The sequence below is a fragment of the Centroberyx gerrardi genome, chromosome 22 (genome assembly GCF_048128805.1).
Source record: "Centroberyx gerrardi isolate f3 chromosome 22, fCenGer3.hap1.cur.20231027, whole genome shotgun sequence".
Lineage (NCBI taxonomy): Eukaryota > Metazoa > Chordata > Actinopteri > Beryciformes > Berycidae > Centroberyx > Centroberyx gerrardi.
In genome coordinates this window covers 3,497,413-3,517,830 of record NC_136018.1, presented here as the reverse complement: position 1 = coordinate 3,517,830, position 20,418 = coordinate 3,497,413, and the positions used below count along the sequence as shown (strand labels likewise).

At 41.8% G+C, this 20,418-nt stretch overlaps 2 protein-coding genes across 5 annotated transcripts; one reads left to right on the top strand and one right to left on the bottom strand.

Annotated features, from left to right (window-relative positions):
• The first annotated feature begins 484 nt into the window (after positions 1-484).
• irf9 (interferon regulatory factor 9) lies at positions 485-14,955 on the top strand. Of its 4 annotated transcripts, none has more exons than XM_078291499.1 (11): positions 485-526; positions 922-994; positions 2,081-2,203; positions 3,195-3,375; positions 7,018-7,148; positions 7,244-7,331; positions 7,959-8,015; positions 8,752-9,141; positions 9,983-10,098; positions 12,429-12,455; positions 14,077-14,955. In XM_078291499.1, the coding sequence occupies exons 2-11, from the start codon at positions 938-940 to the stop codon at positions 14,092-14,094; spliced, it is 1,188 nt and encodes a 395-aa protein (XP_078147625.1). In that variant the 5' UTR covers positions 485-526; positions 922-937; the 3' UTR covers positions 14,095-14,955. The 4 variants fall into 4 exon arrangements, with proteins under 4 accessions (XP_078147625.1, XP_078147624.1, XP_071760468.1 ...); XM_078291498.1 differs by having other exon boundaries at positions 9,983-10,104; XM_071904367.2 differs by having other exon boundaries at positions 12,429-14,955.
• On the bottom strand, positions 14,509-18,609 carry emc9 (ER membrane protein complex subunit 9). Its single transcript, XM_071904372.2, has 6 exons — positions 18,467-18,609; positions 17,051-17,272; positions 16,509-16,585; positions 15,977-16,046; positions 15,741-15,835; positions 14,509-15,279 (listed from the first exon to the last, which is right to left on the bottom strand). Exons 2-6 carry the CDS (start codon positions 17,243-17,245, stop codon positions 15,099-15,101), a joined length of 618 nt encoding a protein of 205 aa, XP_071760473.1. The 5' UTR covers positions 17,246-17,272; positions 18,467-18,609; the 3' UTR covers positions 14,509-15,098.
• Between the last annotated feature and the right edge of the window lie 1,809 nt (positions 18,610-20,418).

Genomic DNA, 20,418 nt, shown 5'->3' with positions numbered 1-20,418 from the left:
GTTAAACAAGACAGTTTGGCATTTGTCTTTATTTTTTACTGAACTCTAATTGAAAAAGTCATGTAAATACATTTGAAAAAGAATGCATTTATTATTTCTATTACACAATACCTGCTGCAAACACTTAATTATATCATTATACTTTAAAAAAAAAAAAAAAAACACCACCCCTACCAAAAAAATACTCAAACTGAAACTAAACTAAAAACTAAACATTTGCACAAAAAAAAAAAAAAAAAAAAAATCTGCCTAATCCACGCTGCAAAACCAACTCTGAAATTAACATAAAAATTAAAAAACACATACAAATAAAAGAAAATGACATTACATAAAAACTATAATACTATATACATAACCCTGTTCTGGAAGCTGCGCCTCTGTCGCCCCCTAGCGTTCATCACACAGACAGTTTCTTCACAGTCACGTGGTTTCTGGGAAAAGGAGCGTCTCTCCGCTCTGCAGGCAGCAGCAGACTGAAGGCTGATCGGACTCACTCCTAATGCACCGCAGAGGAAACGCATCTGAGGTAAACGAAACTTAAATGTACTTCCTTAATTTAACACGTTAGGTTCTATATTTATAAACATATATCGACTATATAAAAGCCCCGGAGTGCGCCCGGATTATTTACTATAAGCAGAGTTCAGATTTAAAGGCAGTTAGTGGTTTAAATTTGGGGGGTTTTGTTTGTGTTCCTCATATCTAATGCTGCACTTCATTCTTGTTCACAGTATCAGTATTTGTTTAAAAGCAAGCTTCAACTTGTTTGCAGCGCATTAGTTCAGTCTTTACTCTTGTTGTTTCACATACAAAATGACGTAAGTGTCATCATGTAGTTTGTAACCAAGGCTCGCGAGGGCATCCGGCTGATAAGATCTGTTTTTTGTTTTTTTTATTTCTCTGTCTGTCTGTTGTTTTTAGTTTTTATTATAGAGCCATGGCATCGGGGAAAATGCGCTCCACTCGCAGACTGCGCTCCTGGATGGTCGAACAGGTGTGTGTGTGTGTGTGTGTGTGTGTGTGTGAGAAATAGAGAGAGGGAGTGAGTGAGTGAGGGAATGAGTGAGAAAAAGTGTTTGAGAGAGACAGAGACAGAGTTTGTGTGTGTGTGTGCGTGTGTGTGTGTTTAAAGACATTTCAAATGTACCTAAAGTGTTGGCAGGGTTCCTGATTACACATGAAAACTCCTTTTGGAACAAAATAAGGTTTGACTGTATGGGTTGTTGGAGGCCAATACTGATATTTTTGTATTGAAGCTGCTGCTGTAGCTGCTAATTTGTGCCAATAATCAATATCTTTTTTGTGCCACAAAATTTTGAAGTACGGTATTCAATGTTTCCCCTCAGCGTTTTCTTCTTATCAGGGTGGAAAAGCCTCTGAAACAGCATTTAGAGCATCATGGGACACTAAAACTCTCCACTGAAACCCAGACTGATGAAATCTTTTAGTGTCAGCAGCTCTTTGACTTGTACTCTGATGACTTGAAAAGGTTTCTAAAGTCTTGACTTGAGATCTTGTGTTTGTGTAAATGACTTAGATTGAAAGTGATGAGATTTGTTCCAGCAGACGACTGAATTTAAATTCTGTTTTCTGAATTTGTATGGAATGATTGAATTGATTGAAGTTGAAACTGATTATAGAAATCAAACTCATGATGCTCTTACCAAGTTTTTATCCCATTAAAACCATATTGCATTGAAAAGTCCTAGATATTTAGTTTTCTTTAAGATATTAAATTGATACTGGACTCTTGATTTGTTCTGACTTGACTTGCTGTTCTACATTTAGACTTGAGACTTGACATTAATGACTTGGACTTGACTTGGTAATCTACATTTAGACTTGGGACTTGACTTGAGACTTGTGCCTCAAGACTTGAGACTGACTTGGGACTCTAGTGAAGTTGACTTGATCACACCTTTCTGTAGCTGTGTTCAGGCAGAAGCCTCCATCTGATTGGTCGATATCTGATACTTAATAAAAGCCCAATTGGTCGAACCCTATCCCACGGTACTGATGTGAGATTCTTCAGGCTGCTGCTGGCGGTTTGTGTGACAGTCTGCTGGCTGTTGGTCTGCAGGTGAGCAGTGGTAAATACCCGGGGCTGGTGTGGGACGACGAGGCCAAGACCATGTTCCGCATCCCGTGGAAACACGCAGGGAAACAGGACTTCCGCAGCGACGAGGACGCCGCCATCTTCAAGGTCTGTAAACTGTGTCATGTTAGGAAGCTGCAGCGAGAGCAGAGCTGAGGAGTGTCGTTCACAAACACTACATATACATTTCAGTCAGTCGTTCAGTAGATCTTAAGTGTTATGTGTTATAATATTGTTCACCAAGGACTTAAATGTCATAATCTCCTTTACAGTAAATGGGCATGAAGTAATCTATGAACTTTATTGAACTCTATTGACCAGGAGGAACTGCAACAACATTGAGAACTTGTCTCCTCCTTCTCAAGTCTAATAAATTTCCCATGACTAAATTACTAGTACTAAAAGTTTAGATTATTATATTACTGGGTTTTATGACATTACTGAGAAGGCTGATAACAACCGATAAATAATAATAGTGAGAATTCAACTCACAACTGTCATCCATTCACACATTTGGCTCTTAATTACGGTGCTGCTTAATTAGGGAAAACAGAAGAATATGTATGGAACGGGTCTCTGATCATTGTAAATGGCCTCCATTTAAAAAAAATGTCAACTTTTCTGCTAATGCAATAAAACCCAATTATGTGATACTTATTATGTTAACAGGAGAAAAGTTATTACATTACGTAACGTTAGATCACTTTTATAGATAACTTTTATTCCACCAGCCAGTCAAGCCAACAAGCGATAGTCTGTAAAATGAAATTGAAAATAAAGCTCGATTTTACGCAATTACAGCTTAAAACCAGCACCCACTTCTTTATTGGGAGTGACTTGTAATATTTACACAGCGTTTATTTCTAAATATTTACTTTGAAAAACACCTAAGACTAAGGGAAAAGTGGCAAATATCTGATAACGTGATAAAAGCTGGAAAATTAGGTGATGTAAAACAGTAAGTGAATGCAGGAAATGAGCAAAAACGGACTAAAAATGACAGAGATCAACCCTCTCACCCTCCTACTCACTGCAAACTCTAAAGGTCTAGTTGTGTTCACTGACTTCACTGACGAAAACAAACCCACGTCTTCCCCAGGCGTGGGCGGAGTTTAAGGGGAAGCTGGCGGACGGCGGGCGGGACGACCCCGCCTCCTGGAAGACGCGCCTGCGCTGCGCCCTCAACAAGAGCCCCGAGTTCACAGAGGTGACGGAGCGAGCCCAGCTGGACATCTCCGAGCCCTACAAGGTCTACCGCCTCGTCCCCATCAGCGAGCAGGGTGAGACACTGAGACACACACACTGATGCAGGGTGAGATACTGATGCAGGGTGAGACACTGAGACAGGGTGAGACACTGAGACACACACACTGATGCAGGGTGAGATACTGAGACACACACACTCAGACAGGGTGAGACACTGAGACACACACACTGATGCAGGGTGAGACACTGAGACACACACACTCAGACAGGGTGAGACACTGAGACACACACACTGATGCAGGGTGAGATACTGATGCAGGGTGAGACACTGAGACAGGGTGAGACACTGAGACATGCACACTGATGCAGGGTGAGATACTGAGACATGCACACTCAGACAGGGTGAGACACTGAGACATGCACACTCAGACAGGGTGAGACACTGAGACACACACACTCAGACAGGGTGAGACACTGATGCAGGGTGAGACACTGAGACAGGGTGAGACACTGAGACATGCACACTGATGCAGGGTGAGACACTGAGACAGGGTGAGACACTGAGACACACACACTCAGACAGGGTGAGACACTGAGACAGGGTGAGACACTGAGACACACACTGATGCAGGGTGAGATACTGATGCAGGGTGAGACACTGAGACACGCACACTGATACAGGGTGAGACACTCAGACAGGGTGAGACACTGAGACACACACACTGATGCAGGGTGAGACACTGAGACAGGGTGAGACACAGACACACACACTGATGCAGGGTGAGACACTGAGACATGCACACTCAGACAGGGTGAGACACTGAGACACGTACATTCAGACAGGGTGAGACACTGAGACACACACTGATGCAGGGTGAGACACTGAGACACACACACTGATACAGGGTGAGACACTGAGACATGCACACTCAGACAGGGTGAGACACTGAGACACACACCGATGCAGGGTGAGACACTGAGACACACACACTGATGCAGGGTGAGACACTGAGACAGGGTGAGACACTGAGACACACACACTGATGCAGGGTGAGACACTGAGACATGCACACTCAGACAGGGTGAGACACTGAGACACGTACATTCAAACAGGGTGAGACACTGAGACACACACTGATGCAGGGTGAGACACTGAGACATGCACACTCAGACAGGGTGAGACACTGAGACACGTACATTCAGACAGGGTGAGACACTGAGACACACACTGATGCAGGGTGAGACACTGAGACACACACACTGATACAGGGTGAGACACTGAGACATGCACACTCAGACAGGGTGAGACACTGAGACAGGGTGAGACACTGAGACATGCATACTCAGACAGGGTGAGACACTGATACAGGGTGAGACACTGAGACACGCACACTGATGCAGGGTGAGACACTGAGACATGCACACTGATACAGGGTGAGACACTGAGACACACACACTGATGCAGGGTGAGACACTGAGACAGGGTGAGACACTGAGACATGCACACTGAGACAGGGTGAGACACTGAGACATGCACACTGAGACAGGGTGAGACACTGAGACAGGGTGAGACACTGAGACATACACACTGAGACAGGGTGAGACACTGAGACATACACACTGAGACAGGGTGAGACACTGAGACATGCACACTGAGACAGGGTGAGACACTGAGACAGGGTGAGACACTGCACACTGAGACAGGGTGAGACACTGAGACATGCACACTGAGACAGGGTGAGACACTGAGACATGCACACTGAGACAGGGTGAGACACTGAGACATGCACACTGAGACAGGGTGAGACACTGAGACATACACACTGAGACAGGGTGAGACACTGAGACATGCACACTGATGCAGGGTGAGACACTGAGACAGGGTGAGACACTGAGACATGCACACTGAGACAGGGTGAGACACTGAGACAGGGTGAGACACTGAGACATACACACTGAGACAGGGTGAGACACTGAGACAGGGTGAGACACTGAGACATACACACTGAGACAGGGTGAGACACTGAGACAGGGTGAGACACTGAGACAGGGTGAGACACTGAGACATGCACACTGAGACAGGGTGAGACACTGAGACAGGGTGAGACACTGAGACATACACACTGAGACAGGGTGAGACACTGAGACAGGGTGAGACACTGAGACATGCACACTGAGACAGGGTGAGACACTGAGACATGCACACTGAGACAGGGTGAGACACTGAGACAGGGTGAGACACTGAGACATGCATTGTATGATCTGATAAATCTGCGACTACATCCTCATGGGGAAAGGAATCTTAAACAGATTTTTGCAGGCAGTGATTACACTAGAGTGTGTGGGGTGTAACATGGTTGTACACCGGGACACACCCTTACTGTCAAGTGGCACAAAAAAAAGACTAAACACGGATTGAAATGTTACACAATGACAATGACTCAAAAAGCTCGACTTCCCATGGTGCAATGCCCTCTCGCTCCTTTTATTCAAGAAATATCAAGAAATAATGTCGCCGTCTCCCTTCTGAACCACATCCCCTCTCCTCTACTCCACCTTTCTCTTTAGCTCTTACTTTATTTCTCTTCCTCACACTTCTGTCTCTTGCATCATCACTCTACAGTTTCAGGAGAATGACCCTTGACCTAATTACTGCTAGTTGCTTGTATTTCTGGTGATTTAGGTATTTAAGTTCATTCTGCTGTTGCACTCTGTTGCATGTCACTCTGTCTGGATAAGAGCAACTAAACTCAACTAAATACCTAAAATATAAAATGTAATATAAATGAAACAGCTGCAGTCTACCTGACTGTCCTATCAGCTGTGTACGTGGCCAACAGGCCAAAACAGGCCAAAGTACAAGTCTGACAAAGTCTTTATTTAGGCCTTATTTGCATGCACTGCAAAAAAAATATCCATCTTAACAAGTCAGTTAATCTAGCATTGAATCGAGCTTTTAAACTAGTAAAAACAACTGCCGATGGAGTGAGATCATTTCACGTGTTTCTAGGTCAAATCAACATGTTTTAAGAATTATCTTCACACCGGTGGAGCGATGTTTCTTATTTCAAGATATCGTCACTTGTTTCCTGAAGTGAAACCTCACTGGAAACAAGTGAAATTATGTTGGCAGACCTTTCCACTTGTTTTAAGAAAAATAAGAATGTAAGACTTTATTAATGACTAAATGACTTAAGGAGAAAAAGTTTTGCAGTGTGCTCTTTGGAAATTGTGCTGTCACATGTTTTATGATTTTACAACCATAGTTACACCAATCAGGCCAGCTTTGGCCCAACATTAGTGTAACACAAGCTGTTGTGTTGGGTCAGCATCGGGTCAAGAAGCTCGGCCAACAGATTGTTGTCCAGTGAGACGATACTGAGCCAAGCAGACAGCATCAGTCCAATGTTGGGAATCCGCTTGTTCATCATGAATCATGAATATTTTGGGTAACACTCAAAGAAAACAAAACCCATACTGTGAGAAAAGCCAAAGAAAAATAAAATAATTACAACAACAGAAGAAGAATAGAAAAAGTTCTTCAGTGATAGTTATTTAACTTGTGTATTTAGCTTTTGCCTGGTCCCACATGTATCTAACATTCATTCTTATTTATTCTAAAGCCACTGGCTGTTTAGTATTTGTCTAATTGTTAAAATGGTCAAGTTATGCATTTTAAGAGATTTATAAGTAATGATTATTTTCTCTCTGTTTAGGATTGGTGATGCCTGAAAAAAAGTGCAGGGAGAAACCTGTGAGGAGGCAGAAGAGGAGGAGCAGCGAGTCGGAGGGCGAGAACGCCGTTCAGGTCAAACAGATAAAGGAGGAGCCGGTCGCCTCTCAGCTGGTGGGTCATCGTGGGAAAGTCGGGGAGGGGGGATAGTCAAAATAATTAAACCTGCTTTTCTCTGTGGGATAAAACCTCCATCTGTCTGATTTCAGTGTGTTGAAGACATTCTGCTGGGGAGTGACATCATCACCACACAGATAGGAGATCCCGCTCAGCAGAGCAGCATGCAGGGAGAAGGAAGTGAGTTCAGCTCTTTAATCACAGCAGCTGGCACCTGGTTGATTTAACTGCTAGACTGGAGTCTTAGTAATGCAAACATTTTTCAAAGGCACAAATAATCTGATTGGTTGAGTCAAACCTCAGTGGGCGGAGCCAAAGAACCACAGTTTTTCAGAGCGCAAGTTAGCGAACTGACAAACTTGAATGGCAAAGAAGGAACTCTGGTCAAAATATAAATAAAAAATGTAAATGGCAATGACTACACTGTAATCATTAGACCTCTTTAGACCAGTATGCAGTGCAAATTGCTGCCCATCATTGCTGGAAAAAGTCACTAGATTTGTTGCTAAGAGACAAAGTCACCAGGGTGGTCAAGTCGCTCAATCAGCAGTCAGTGCTAACATTACTTAGCCGGAAAAACTGTGGCTCCGCCCACTGAGGTTTAACTCAACCAATTACTAATTATTATTTCTGCCTCTGAGAAATGTTTGTGCGACTAAAACTCCAATCTGCTGATCAACATGCTGCTGAATATACTATACTCACTCTTCCTCTCTCTCTTTCTCCGTCTCTCCTTCACTCTTTATCTTTTCTGTCACTCTTTCCTTTTATATCCTCCTCTCTCTCTGTCTCTCTTTCTCTCTCAAGTGGTCGATGAGATCCAGTTGGATGTGCGGATCGAGACTGTCCCTCCTCCTCCAGGAGGTAATAAACTGACGAGACATTTACAGCTCTATATGAACAGAATCTTTTAAGGTGCTGAGGAATCATATACTGCAAACACACACCGCCCTTCTGTGATAAGCAATAAGAGCTGCATCACCAAAGCACCCATAATAATAGTTATTAGTTAATAGGAATATGGGCTTTTATACAAGTTACCAAAACATCTGTACTGTTTGAAATGTTTTCTTCAAATAGTGCACATATACTGTATATGAATATAAACAGGAGAAAGCAAGATAGGAGATTGGAGAGCGCAAACCTCCACCTCCAATGCTGAACAATTTTCCAACTTGCTGTTACACCCAAGAAACAAACAAACATTCCCTTAGGATTTGGAATCAAGTCTCCATATCCATTAGTTTCGGCTAATGATGGAAATCCACCAAAGTCGAATCAGTTGTTCCTTGGTCCAAGGCCGATCTGTCCACCAAATGTCATGGAAATCTGTTCATAAGTTTTCCTGCTGACAGACAAAACATAACCTCCTTGGTGGAAGTAAATATAGAGGATCCCATCTGTGGAACTGTGAAGCCATTTTGCCAACAAATGCTCAAGTTGCCTACTATCCTTTAAAAGGTGCCGCTATTTGATTTAATTCTGTGCTGTCAGTCATTTTGTATGGATAGGTTTCATTTTTTTTAAAAATAGTGGATATCTAATTTTCAGGAAAAATAACTCCAATTCCATCTGTTTCTGTGTGTCTGTGCCTCTCCAGTCCTGGACTCCTTCCACGTGTCGGTACACTATTTAGGCCAGGAGGTTCTGAAACGCGAGATCCTGGGCAGCGACGTCCGGATCACGTACCTGCCCTCCTCCCTCGTTCCCCCGACGCCGGCCTCGCTGATCGGCGGCTTCCCTCGCATCCCGCTGCCGGAGCCACCGTCCTCCCTGCCGTCCGGCCCGGAGCTGCAGGCGCTCTCCACCCTGCTGCCCTACATGGAGAAGGGCGTGGCGCTGACCTCCACGCCCCTGGGCATCTACGGGAGGCGGTTCTGCCGGGGCCGGGTGTTCTGGACCGGGCCGCACTCCGCCACGCCTGGCCTGCACAAGATGGAGCGCAACACCGAGCCGGTGCTGCTCTTCAGCAAAGACGCATTCAAGCAGCGTGAGTCCCCGCAAATCCCCAAATATTATCGTTTATTGTCTTTCAGTGGAATCATATTGTGATGATACGGTGATTGTGGGATATCGTCTGCTGTCTAAATTGATGATAACAAGCAAATTTTAGTTAAAAACTCTTGACAAAATGAGGTATGAAACATTTTAAGGAATATTATTTAAAAATGTCAGTGTTTTGTTTGACAGTCACACCTAACGTTACCATTCGGTTCAATTGGAAGAAGATTAATTAAATTATTTAACATGTGGTTTTAGATACGTGAGCCATATTGTGATATATATTGATATAGAAAAAAATCAAATTAATTCAAGAACCAAAAAAAGGGGGAATCCGCACTCTCAAAATTATATCTTGATTGATTTATTTTACGTTTCACTCAGTTTGTCAAGCTGTACATTTTTAAATTGAAACATGTAAAATAAATCAATTAAGATATCTTTCTGAGAATGCAAATTCCCCTTTTTTTGGTTTTTGTTGACATCAAAATATACCCATAATGCTGTGCAAGTTTGGCGCAAACCAAAAACAGTAAGATGTTTATGGCACATCTCTATCTTAGCTAGGTTTTTCATAATCATAATATGAGCTTAACCGGGTTAATATGATCCAGTTCTGATGTTTACATGTCGACCCAAAACTGGGTTACTTGACCAGATTAACTGTGCGTTCAGTCCAGTTTATAATGAACTCTCCTTTCTTGTTCCTCATTCTCAGAGCTGGTTCAGCTTTTAACCCATAAAACATATCGACTCCAAACTCAACGCAGTAAAGTATCAGTGTGTTTGATATCTAATTTCTAACTGGCGTCTCTGTTCCTCCCGTCCAGAACTGGACCAGTACCGTGCGAGCGGCGGCGAGCCTCCTCAGTGTGGCATCACTCTGTGTTTCGGAGAAGAACTGACCAACGTGGAAAACCCGTCCAGCAAACTCATCATTACTCAGGTAGAGGTACATCATCACCGCCTCCGTCTCATATACAACTCCCGCTTCTGTCTCTAACAACTCCAAAAATCTATCACACATATCATTTATCAGGTACCAGTTTATATCGGCTTGGCCTATAGATTTTGGAGCGATTATTTATTTATTTATTTATTTTTTTTTTCACCTTTATTTATTCAAGGGGAGTTTCACTGAGAGCAATGCTCTCTTTTTCAGGAACGCCCTGATCACAGTCTGATCTGCTGGCCACTTAGCAGCTCCACTGGAGCGGTTGGGGTTAAAGTCCCCATGAAATTAATTTGCATTACTTTTACTTCCTGGAAAACAGTGCATCTTTAACGGTGACCTCACGCTGCACCTAGAGGTGTCTCACATTGGTTTACACTTTTGAATGATACCTCCATGCGTTACGTCCCGCCCCAACATCCTGTTTCAACAGGAAATACATCAAATCAAGGAAATAAAGATGCTGGTTCATGGGGTCTTTAAGGGCCTTGCTCAAGGGCACCTCAGTGGTGGTAATGAGGGAGGGGCAAGTGCTGCTTTTCCACCACTGCCCCGTAAACAACGTATAGCAACATGTGGCCAAACACTGTGAACCGAGGCTCATTTAACAGAAATCCTATTTTACATCAGAAGAAGTTTGACCAAAATGCACTTTTTTAATATATTTTTTGTGCTTTTTGCCTTTATTGTGATGGCTTTACAGTGGAGAAAGACAGGAAAGATTAAAATGCACTTTTTGGATTCAATAATTAATCATTCAAGCTAAATTATTAGAACCTATTGATACTGATTGTTCATCTCAGTGGGACTACCTGGTTAAATGAGGGATAAATGCAAAATGCAGGTTAGTTTCTGCAGTTTAAAGCTTGTGGATTAGACTTGTAGATAGAGAACCTGCTGCGGGACGGGGAGTTTTGGGGATTTGATACCGCAGCTCTTCTCTTTATGGTCGACTCGAGGTGCAGACCCTAACCCTAATACTGAAAATAAGATCATCTTCACACTGATCTTAGTGTCTCTCAGTAGTTTTCCACTCCTGTGATTAGTTCTTCTTTGGAACTTTTCCACCAAAATAGAGCTGATAACCAATTCCATATAAGGAGTGAGATGTTCCAGTGACCTTCAACATTCTGCTATTCCCATGTCTGCCTGATCTCAAAAACCACATGCACACACACACACACACACACACACACACACACACACACACACACTTCTAACCTTGGCAGCGTTAGTGCTATGCTCACCCTTGACTTAGCAAGAGCATTTTACTTTTACTTTTATTTTACCATTAGTTTGGTTCATTTGAGTCGGTGAGAACAAGGCCATTAGAACTTTGTTGTGCACCAAAAAAATAAAAATAAAAAATGCATCGAGATGGCTGAAAATGCAGATCTCAGTTCTCTTCTAAGGGAACTGTGATGCAACTTGTTAGGAGTGAGAACATAATCTGAACCAACTACAGTAAACCCAAAACACAAGGTTTAATCACAAGGAGACGGATGGTGACATCTGATAGCCAGCAGTTCCTCAGGCTTGGAAAGCCTGGCATAACAAAATGAAGTCTGGACTGACGCTCATATTCAGATTAGGGCTGGACGATAATTCAATATTATCGTTTATTGCCTTTCAGTGGAATCATATCGTGATGATATGAAGATATTTTAATATCGTGACACACATTTCTGCTGTCTAAATTGATGATGACAAGCAAATTTTACTTAAAAACTCTGATAAAATGAGGTATGGTAGGAATATTATTTGAAAATTTCTGTTTTGTTTGACATCACACCTAACATTACCATTTGGTTCAATGAGATGAACATTCATTTGATTATTTAACGTGATTTTGCATACATGAACCATATCGTGATATATATTGATATCGAGAAAAATCCTTATGATTATCATGATATTGATTTCAACCATATCGTCCAGCCCTAATTCAGATATTTCTTCACGTGTTCTTAACTGGTTTGAACACCAGAGAAGGGAGTGCAGACAAGTCCGTCATGCTCAGCTGAAGTTACAGGGACTGGAGTCAGATTTGTTTTGACTCCCACACCCTGAGCTACATGTGAGTCATGTGACTTTTGTTTAGAAGCCCTGGATCACTTGTAACAGTGAACCTAAAAGAACCAAAAAAACAACAAAGTAAACTTTTCCACTGTGGTTCAGACCAAAGAAAACAAGCTGTGGGTGCGATCTCGCTCTTAGGTCGCATTAGAAAAAACGTAAATACAAATAAGATGATTCCAAGTATGCGATGAGCAGACGTTTGACTGACAGCCTCGTCTTGTCTCTCCTGGTCTCTCCCTCTGCAGATCTCGTTGCCGTGGGCCCAGCAGCAGGTACAGAACACACAGTCCATCCTGCAGTCCATAGACATCCTGCAGTCTCTGGCCAGCCAGTCGCCTCTGGGGGAAATTACCCTCAACCTGGTCCCAGTGCCTCAGGCTTCATAAAGCACCTCTACATGCAGTGGGAGGAGTTTCATTCCAAAATCACATATCCACCATTTGGAGAAACAAGTGCAACTCACTCTTTTAAAGTTAATGGTAGCAAAAAACAAACTAGAGCACTTTTAAAAAACATGCTAGGTGGCGGACAAACCTATAACACTTTTACAGGCTGGGGTTTTTTCGTATTTGTATTTGGGAAATATCGAATGGTGAATTTTAGTAATGATGTTTTTCCCAAAAAATGGATATACAGTGTTTTGGAATACAACTCTTCGTGTCCTTTTAGACATTAGTTGCTCTAATGAAAAGCACTACATGTAAGCCGCCTCTCTGAGAGTCTTCCTTCCTCTTGTGTATCTCCAAATGTGATGTTGAAGCGCTGCACAGCTTCCTGCTTTTCTCTAACCGATTGTTAACCTAAAGGATAATTACCGGTGTTTTTTGCATGTTTTAACTCATTTACATACTTCACATTACTACCTTCCATTTTTCAAGCCATGCCAAACTTTTGAATATGTACTCAATTTCCCCCTTTTTTTAAAAATGCAAACGTTCAGGTGATAAACTTTCCTTAAAATTCTCTGCTGCTCCAGTTAACATTTATGCAAGTTTATAAATCATGGATGTATCAATTTAGTTTATAAAACAATCTTTTCTTCAGATTGTGTAGGTTTCTGAGTGTGGACATAGAGGAATGGTGCATTCATGTGCTATTAATAAATCGGAAAAATTAGAATTTCCTTCAGCCAGACTAACTATCATAACTTTTTTAAAGCAAGAAGCAGCCAAATCCACATCATCCTTTTTATGACGTCCATGTTTGCTTATCGTTTGTCTTCTGGGTTTGATTTTTGAATGGATTTGCAGTCGGAAGCGATCGTTTTTATTCGTCCTTTTATTTGTTTTTCAGTTGATGCATAGGTTTATGCTAACGTGACCGCGCCTTTAAACAAAAATAGACGTTAACCGTGATGGATTAGCTATCTCAAGCAAGTTTAAAGTCTCTGCAAGTTGATTTTTGTACCGTAGTGAAATGAATGGAAATGAATGGCTGCCTGGAAAGGAGGGAAAAACACATTCAAACATCTTAACTAGTATGGTATGATTTGGAAAACGGTCTGGAGTAATGTAACGTATAGGTGAATTGTAGTAAATGAACTAAAACATGCAAAACACCCGTATGATTCCATTAATAGTATTGCACTATATAAACCATGTGCTTCGGCGTTCACTCTGATAGCGCTTCACTCTGTTTTAATGTCTTCTGATGTCATGAATTACCAAATAGAATATTAAGGGAAATACACCACATATATGTCGAAGCCGCAGCAGCAAACTTCCTTAGTAGTGAGGTAGTTCAGTAGAAACAGAAAACACGCTGCAGTAGCTTTTCATACAAGTATCGCATTTTTGTAAAATGACACATGCACATTTTGTTTTGCCTCATGATCCATTCAAATCAAACTCAAACCCGCTTGCCTGTTGTCTTCTTTTTTTTTTTTTTTTTTAGCTGGACAGCGGGACATGAACACTCTTACAATGTTGGTGGATGTGATTTGCCTCGCTTTAAGACTAATGAGGCGGACAGAACGTTGCACCCGGCTCTAGCGTCATTATACAGGTTTGAAGCAGACTGGTGCTCAGACTGGAATATTAAAAAAAGGAAAAATCCACCCTCAGATCCTCTAACACTGTTATACATCATCAATCTGTGATCAGCACATTCCAGGAGTTATTTAGTGATGAAGTGTTTTACTTTTTTGTTTTACCCTCTTTACCTCAACCTGCCTCGTCTACTTCAGTTAATTGATTTCAGTTTGAGAGTTTTTCTAGTCAAAGAAAAGTGAAAGTCTCGACCCTTAAGGAACCTGTCTTGTAGCCGCATTGCATTCTGGTCTCTCTCCTGCTCCTGTGGGTGGAGAAACTGGTCTCTCTCCTCTTCTACGATGGATTTCTCCCTGTATGATTGTTGAACATCTCTCTGTGCAAAATGGCAGCTCTAGAAAGAAGCCCTCGCTCTTTGATTCTGAGGGACTGACACCAAAAACCTGATGTTTACCATGACCATTTTTACTATCAAACTCTATTTCTAGCTGCTGGAAATATCTTGTTGTCTTCATTCGGTCGGCTATCGACAGAAAAACACACCACAAACCACCAAAACGGGACCGTTAAAGTGTTTTAGGGTGGATTTTTCCTTTAAATCAGCGGCTTGACAAACTGTTGTGCTGCAGCACAAGTAACACTGACCCAGAGACCAGGGAAGGGAGGGGGAATGGAAGACTGCAGAGATCTACCAAGCTGTAAATATTCTGTGTTATTTATGCATGTACAATTACATGTCCCTGTTCTGTCAAGAAAATGCATTAAAAATACATTTATTTCTACAGCCTATGTTAAAACGAGTGATGTGTAAGTGTTGGTTATAGAAAAAAAAATTGCATTTGTACATGACAATGACACGGGTCAAAGAAGAAGAAGAACACATAAATAAATCCGGGTTTAGTACAAAGTAACGCTACTTTTCTCGGTCTAGACATTTCCGTTGGCCGGCGAGGTGAGCTCTGCTATCTTGTTGTTCAGTTTCTGATTGGTCCAGTCCTTTGTGATGTCGTCCAGGTGGCTGTCAAAATCCACCAATAGCATGTGATCGCCGGACTCCAGCATCTGACTGGCTATCGCCCGAGTCTCCTCCCACTGTCTCAGCATTATCCTGAAGAGGGAAAAACACACACAGGGCGATGTGAATGCAGGTGTCAGGGATGAATGTACGGAAGCCCACTGAGGACATACAGTATATATTAATACTTTTTTTTTTTTGTTTTCTCGAGTTATATATGTCATTATTTCAAAATAACACATTTTGTTTTCCAGAGATAATGACATAATTTTCTCATTATCTCAAGAGAACAAAGTAATTGGCATTGAGGAATTATCTTGTTATCTCGAGAAAACAAAACTTTGAATTAATATATATTTTTCCTAAAGATTTCCAACTGCGGTGCATCACACATGACATGACTGAAGGCCCCCCTCGAACACCAACAGGTCGACCTACTGCAACATTTGGGTTTTGAATAATCTGCTTTTCTTCAGGATGTTAGTTCCACCCATGCAACAGAATGATGCAGAGTGCTGATTTAAAGGTAAAAGAGGTCTGAGGCTCGCCCTTACGTGTGTTTGTCTTTGAGCGTCCATCTTGAATCTTTGCGCTCGTACATCACTATGGGAGGAACCCGGTAGTCTGGAGACATCTTTCCACCGTCGATCTAAGAAGTGAATCAGAGCAACAGACGAACTCACCAACCACAACCCAGATTTACCAGCATTTGGCTGAGAGTCGGCGCCCATTTCTCTCTACTACAAGCCAACAGAACGGTGTTTAACCGAGCCCTGTGTGTTGTGCTTACCATTAACAAAACAGCATTGTTAAACTGCTCAGAGATCTTGTCGGCTATCTTCAACGCGCACGGTGTGGGGCTGCAGAGTGGAGAAGGGGAAGAAAGAGAAGAAGAAAACAGAGAAGTCGGTTAAACGCCAGGTGATCGCTCTGAACATCACAGCAGAATCTGTGCTGAAATCTGACGGTTAAACGTTGCCTTACTCAAGCAAACACACCTCAGAACATCACTCACGATCTTTGCCAAATTATTAGCGTCCACTAGTAACTAGCCTGCATAGGATCCACCAAGCAGTGCATATATGTATTTCAACATGTCAACATTTAAAATGTATTTGCACTACTCACTAACTCCCCCCCAATCACACTTTTGAATGATTGCTCACTGAGTTATGTCGCGCCCCAACATCCTGTTTCAAAAGGAAATGCATCAACTCAAGTAAGTGATGCCATCTCATGGGGTCTTTAAATGAGAGATTTCAGTGTGGAGTTTGTGGAGACATGACGGGAACAAAGAGAACAGCAGCTGGGAACTCACTCACCTACTATCTGTTACGCAGGCGTTGGCTTGGTAATATCCCACTATCCTCTGCTGAGTCTGTGAACACCACACATCCACCTGAAGCAGGAGGGAAGACTGTTGTTATGACAGATGATTTGATTCACAGGGACTCAGACTTGACTTGGGTTCTGGTGACTCGGGACTTGACTCTGACTTGTACTTTGATGACTTGAAAAGGTTTCTAAAGTCTTGACTTGAGATCTTATGTTTGTGTAAATGACTTAGATTGAAAGTGATGAGATTTGTTCCAGCAGACGACTGAATTTAAATTCAAAAAGTTGAAACTGATTATAGAAATCAAACTCATGATGCTCTTACCAAGTTTTTATCCTATTGAAAAGTCCTAGATATTTAGTTTTCTTTAAGATATTAAATTGATACTGGACTCTTGATTTATTCTGACTTGACTTGGTGTTCTACATTTAGACTTGGGACTTGACTTGAGACCTGTGCCTCAAGACTTGAGACTTGGGACTCGAGCCAAGCTGACTCGGTCACACCTCCGGTAGGCAGGTAGCCTACCTGTGTGAGGGCCAGCTGGGTGATGGGAGCCAGAGGCAGGTGGGAGTGGAGGAGCGGGACGCAGTCCGTCACGCAGACAGCGCCACCTGCTGAGCTGGAGGACAGCAGCAGGCCGTTGATGCTGCAGCGGGGAAACAGGCAGGCGTGCAGGTACATCTTCACATAGGCACGACAGGACAGCTCGACCTCACCCATGACTGACGAGACGGGAGACACACAGCGCTGAAAACACAAGGCATGAAACTATTAAGGAAGTGTTTGATCCACTTGAAAGTAGCATTGAGAGAAGAGAAATCTAAAGCATCTAGACCACCTGAACAGAGATTATTCATTAGTTTGGGATGGGACGATATATCGAAATTCAATATATTGCTTAACAAAAATGTGACAATACGTATAGTGGGGCAGATAAATGAATCGCAATATGTTATTCTGCTGTAGTAATCACAAATGAGACGCTTGACCATCACAGTTTCACAAGCTCTCCATCCAAATTATATTATTGTCACTTTGTAATGACATTTTTAAATTGTCGTTTACTTTCTAACAAGCCAATGGCATCACTAGAAAGACTATTTGTGTCTCAGAAATAAACATAATTCTGCACAGTCAGACTTTGATGTCACTGAACTTTTATTTATTACATCATATCGTGGCTGTATTGAATCGTGAACCTAATATCATGTATCAAATCGTATCATGAGATAGGCATATCATCCCAGCCCTATTATTAGTACATTTTCTGGATTAAATGACATTTATTTTTCCAAATAAAGTTAAATACAAGCTTGTCTATCTCAGTACAAATATCTTTAGGAACATCTAATGCAGTGTAAATTACTCTAGACAGACCACCTACTTTAGTAATTAAAGATCTTCCAGCTAGAGACAGTTAGGTCTCTCTGGAACCACAAGGGACTGACATTTTCTTCTACTCTAGTTTTCTGATCTCTTTCTATCACTATACCGAGATATTTGACCTTATTTTTGACAATATGAAAAACCTTTGTATCTGAGCAGCTTTTAACTGGAATAATGCAATAAGCACTTGGCGATATTCAGATGGAGACCAGAACATGACTTGATCTTGAAATTAAAAAAGAAATGTAACTTTAAAGGCCGATGTACTAGAATAGGCTGAATCTAGTTTCTTAACAGGCAGCTAACATGTAATGAATGGCAATGCTCTTGATTTCATACATACAAAAACCAAACAGTCGTCTCACATAATATTAAATTTAACTTCTAGACATAAATTCATTAAATTTACATTTACTAAGTCTGTATTTTACTAGTTTTGTCTAGCCTGTGGAGAATTACAGCTGGCTAAATAAACTGGCTAACTAGCTAGCGTTGATGCTATGTGTATCACCGTTAGCATTTTAGCTAACCAAGCAGAGCAGCATTCATCCTTACCTAAAGAGGAATATAATTATTCAGTTGAGATGTTGGAAGCGTAGCCTCGAGAAATTAATGTTATTTTTGCAATCCGCTAATATGATAGTTCATATAGACTAGTAAACAACCGGCAAAAATCTAACGGGCAGCTGTTTCATCTGTATTCTAAACGCTACTAAACTGTCACTTCCTTTCTCGCCCACAACAGTGAACCTGCAATTTGATTGGCCACAATATCGACATGTTGTAATCCGATTGGAGGATTGCGGAGTCAATCATTTCTTCAGCTGCTGTATCACGCTTCCATTCCATACTAGTTCTCCCTCTAGTGGAGAGGGTTTAAATCACAGAGGGGAGGCTTGGAAAAGGGGGAATGTAGCATTTTAGAATATCTTTTGACATCAGCTAAAGTTCAAGGGGGAAAAAAACAAGTTGACAAACGGTAAGTATAATTTAAAGTAAAGCATATTTTCTCGACACCATGTTAGGAGAACCTGGCAAATCTAAGGCTAGACAAACTTCGTACAAAACAAACGCTAAGCCTGTAGCATTAGCACGGACAGCGATGCATAAATCTATGTAGTTTCTTTACAAAATAGTCTGTAGTCATTCTATCATCAGGTTAACAAATTTAATGAACAAACATATCTTTGTTGTAACTCTGGTTGTGACTGTACGTTGCGGTTTGCCTGAGCTACCGAACAGCGGCGCTAGCTAACCAAAACACGGGAATGATGCTGCATTCGTGTCCTATGGGATATATGGGAAATATGATCTTCCTAGGTGACCCCAGCTTTCATGTTGTAAATGGGAACTCGATGCTTGGCGATGGACCCGGATTTCTTCGATTTACGGAATTCAGTCCTCAACAACAAGGACACACCTTTAATCAAGTGTAGTTTTATGATCGCATGCCAGGACAGGAAACAATTATACTTTATAGATTTTTCATTCATAGTTGACATTGCAGTGTTTGTTTGTTTTGCAATCAGACATGAGCCGAAATGTAAAGTAAGTATGAACAAGGTGATCAGGAGCGACTCAAGTCTGCATAAAACGAGTAAAGGAGTTAAAGTATGCTATATAAACATTTCCATGTAGTTACCGCTAACTGTCAGTTGGTTTTTACGGACACCCATATTACTTGAACGCAGCACGAAGCCCTCAGGCTGTCAGCCAATCAACGTACAGAAGGGGAGGGGCTTAACAAACTTGGCGACCCTTGCCCTTGCCGGTTGTTGTAGCTGGATTTCATTTATTTCAGCAAGTCCGCTTAACTCACAACCTTAACACGGTTTTTTCCTGCAAGAATGAAAGACGTTAACCATTTAGTAACTAACAAACAAGTAACAGGGAGCTGTCGGGTGTAACGTGCATAAATCAAAAGAACTGGTAGTTTTACTGCAGCTGTCACTAGTCAGAAGGCAGGTGGAGGAGGCGGCAACTCTTATTGAGACGCTGCCGAGGTAACAAGGTTTATTTGCACCCGATGGACAGATTATAAATAAAGCAAGAACCGGCTTTACATGTCCTATAAAATTAACAAACACGGAGTTAGCTAAAATATATATTTTTTTAACATAGTTCCTGCTGAAAAGTGCGGGATAATGTTGACATGAAGCGTTTTATAATCGATCAACACGAATATGAAACTGGTATACGCGGTCGACATTGTTGCAAATCGTTATGAATAAATGGCGTGTGAAGTATCAATGTAAACAATTAGCTGTCAAACAAGCGGTGTAATATTTTTATTTTTCTATCGTTGATAAATGGGAGAACAAAGAGAAGCTATCCACATGTCCCCGTTCCGGGCCCCCAACACAGCGCTGCCTGTTATTGGCTAGCACCATGATACAATCCGACCTATCGCATGACACCACACTGAGGAAATTTAATGTCGGCTTCTGTGATTGGTCCAAACGTTTGGCGCTTCTTGAATCTGCAGCAGCCGTAGTGGGCGGTGAGAG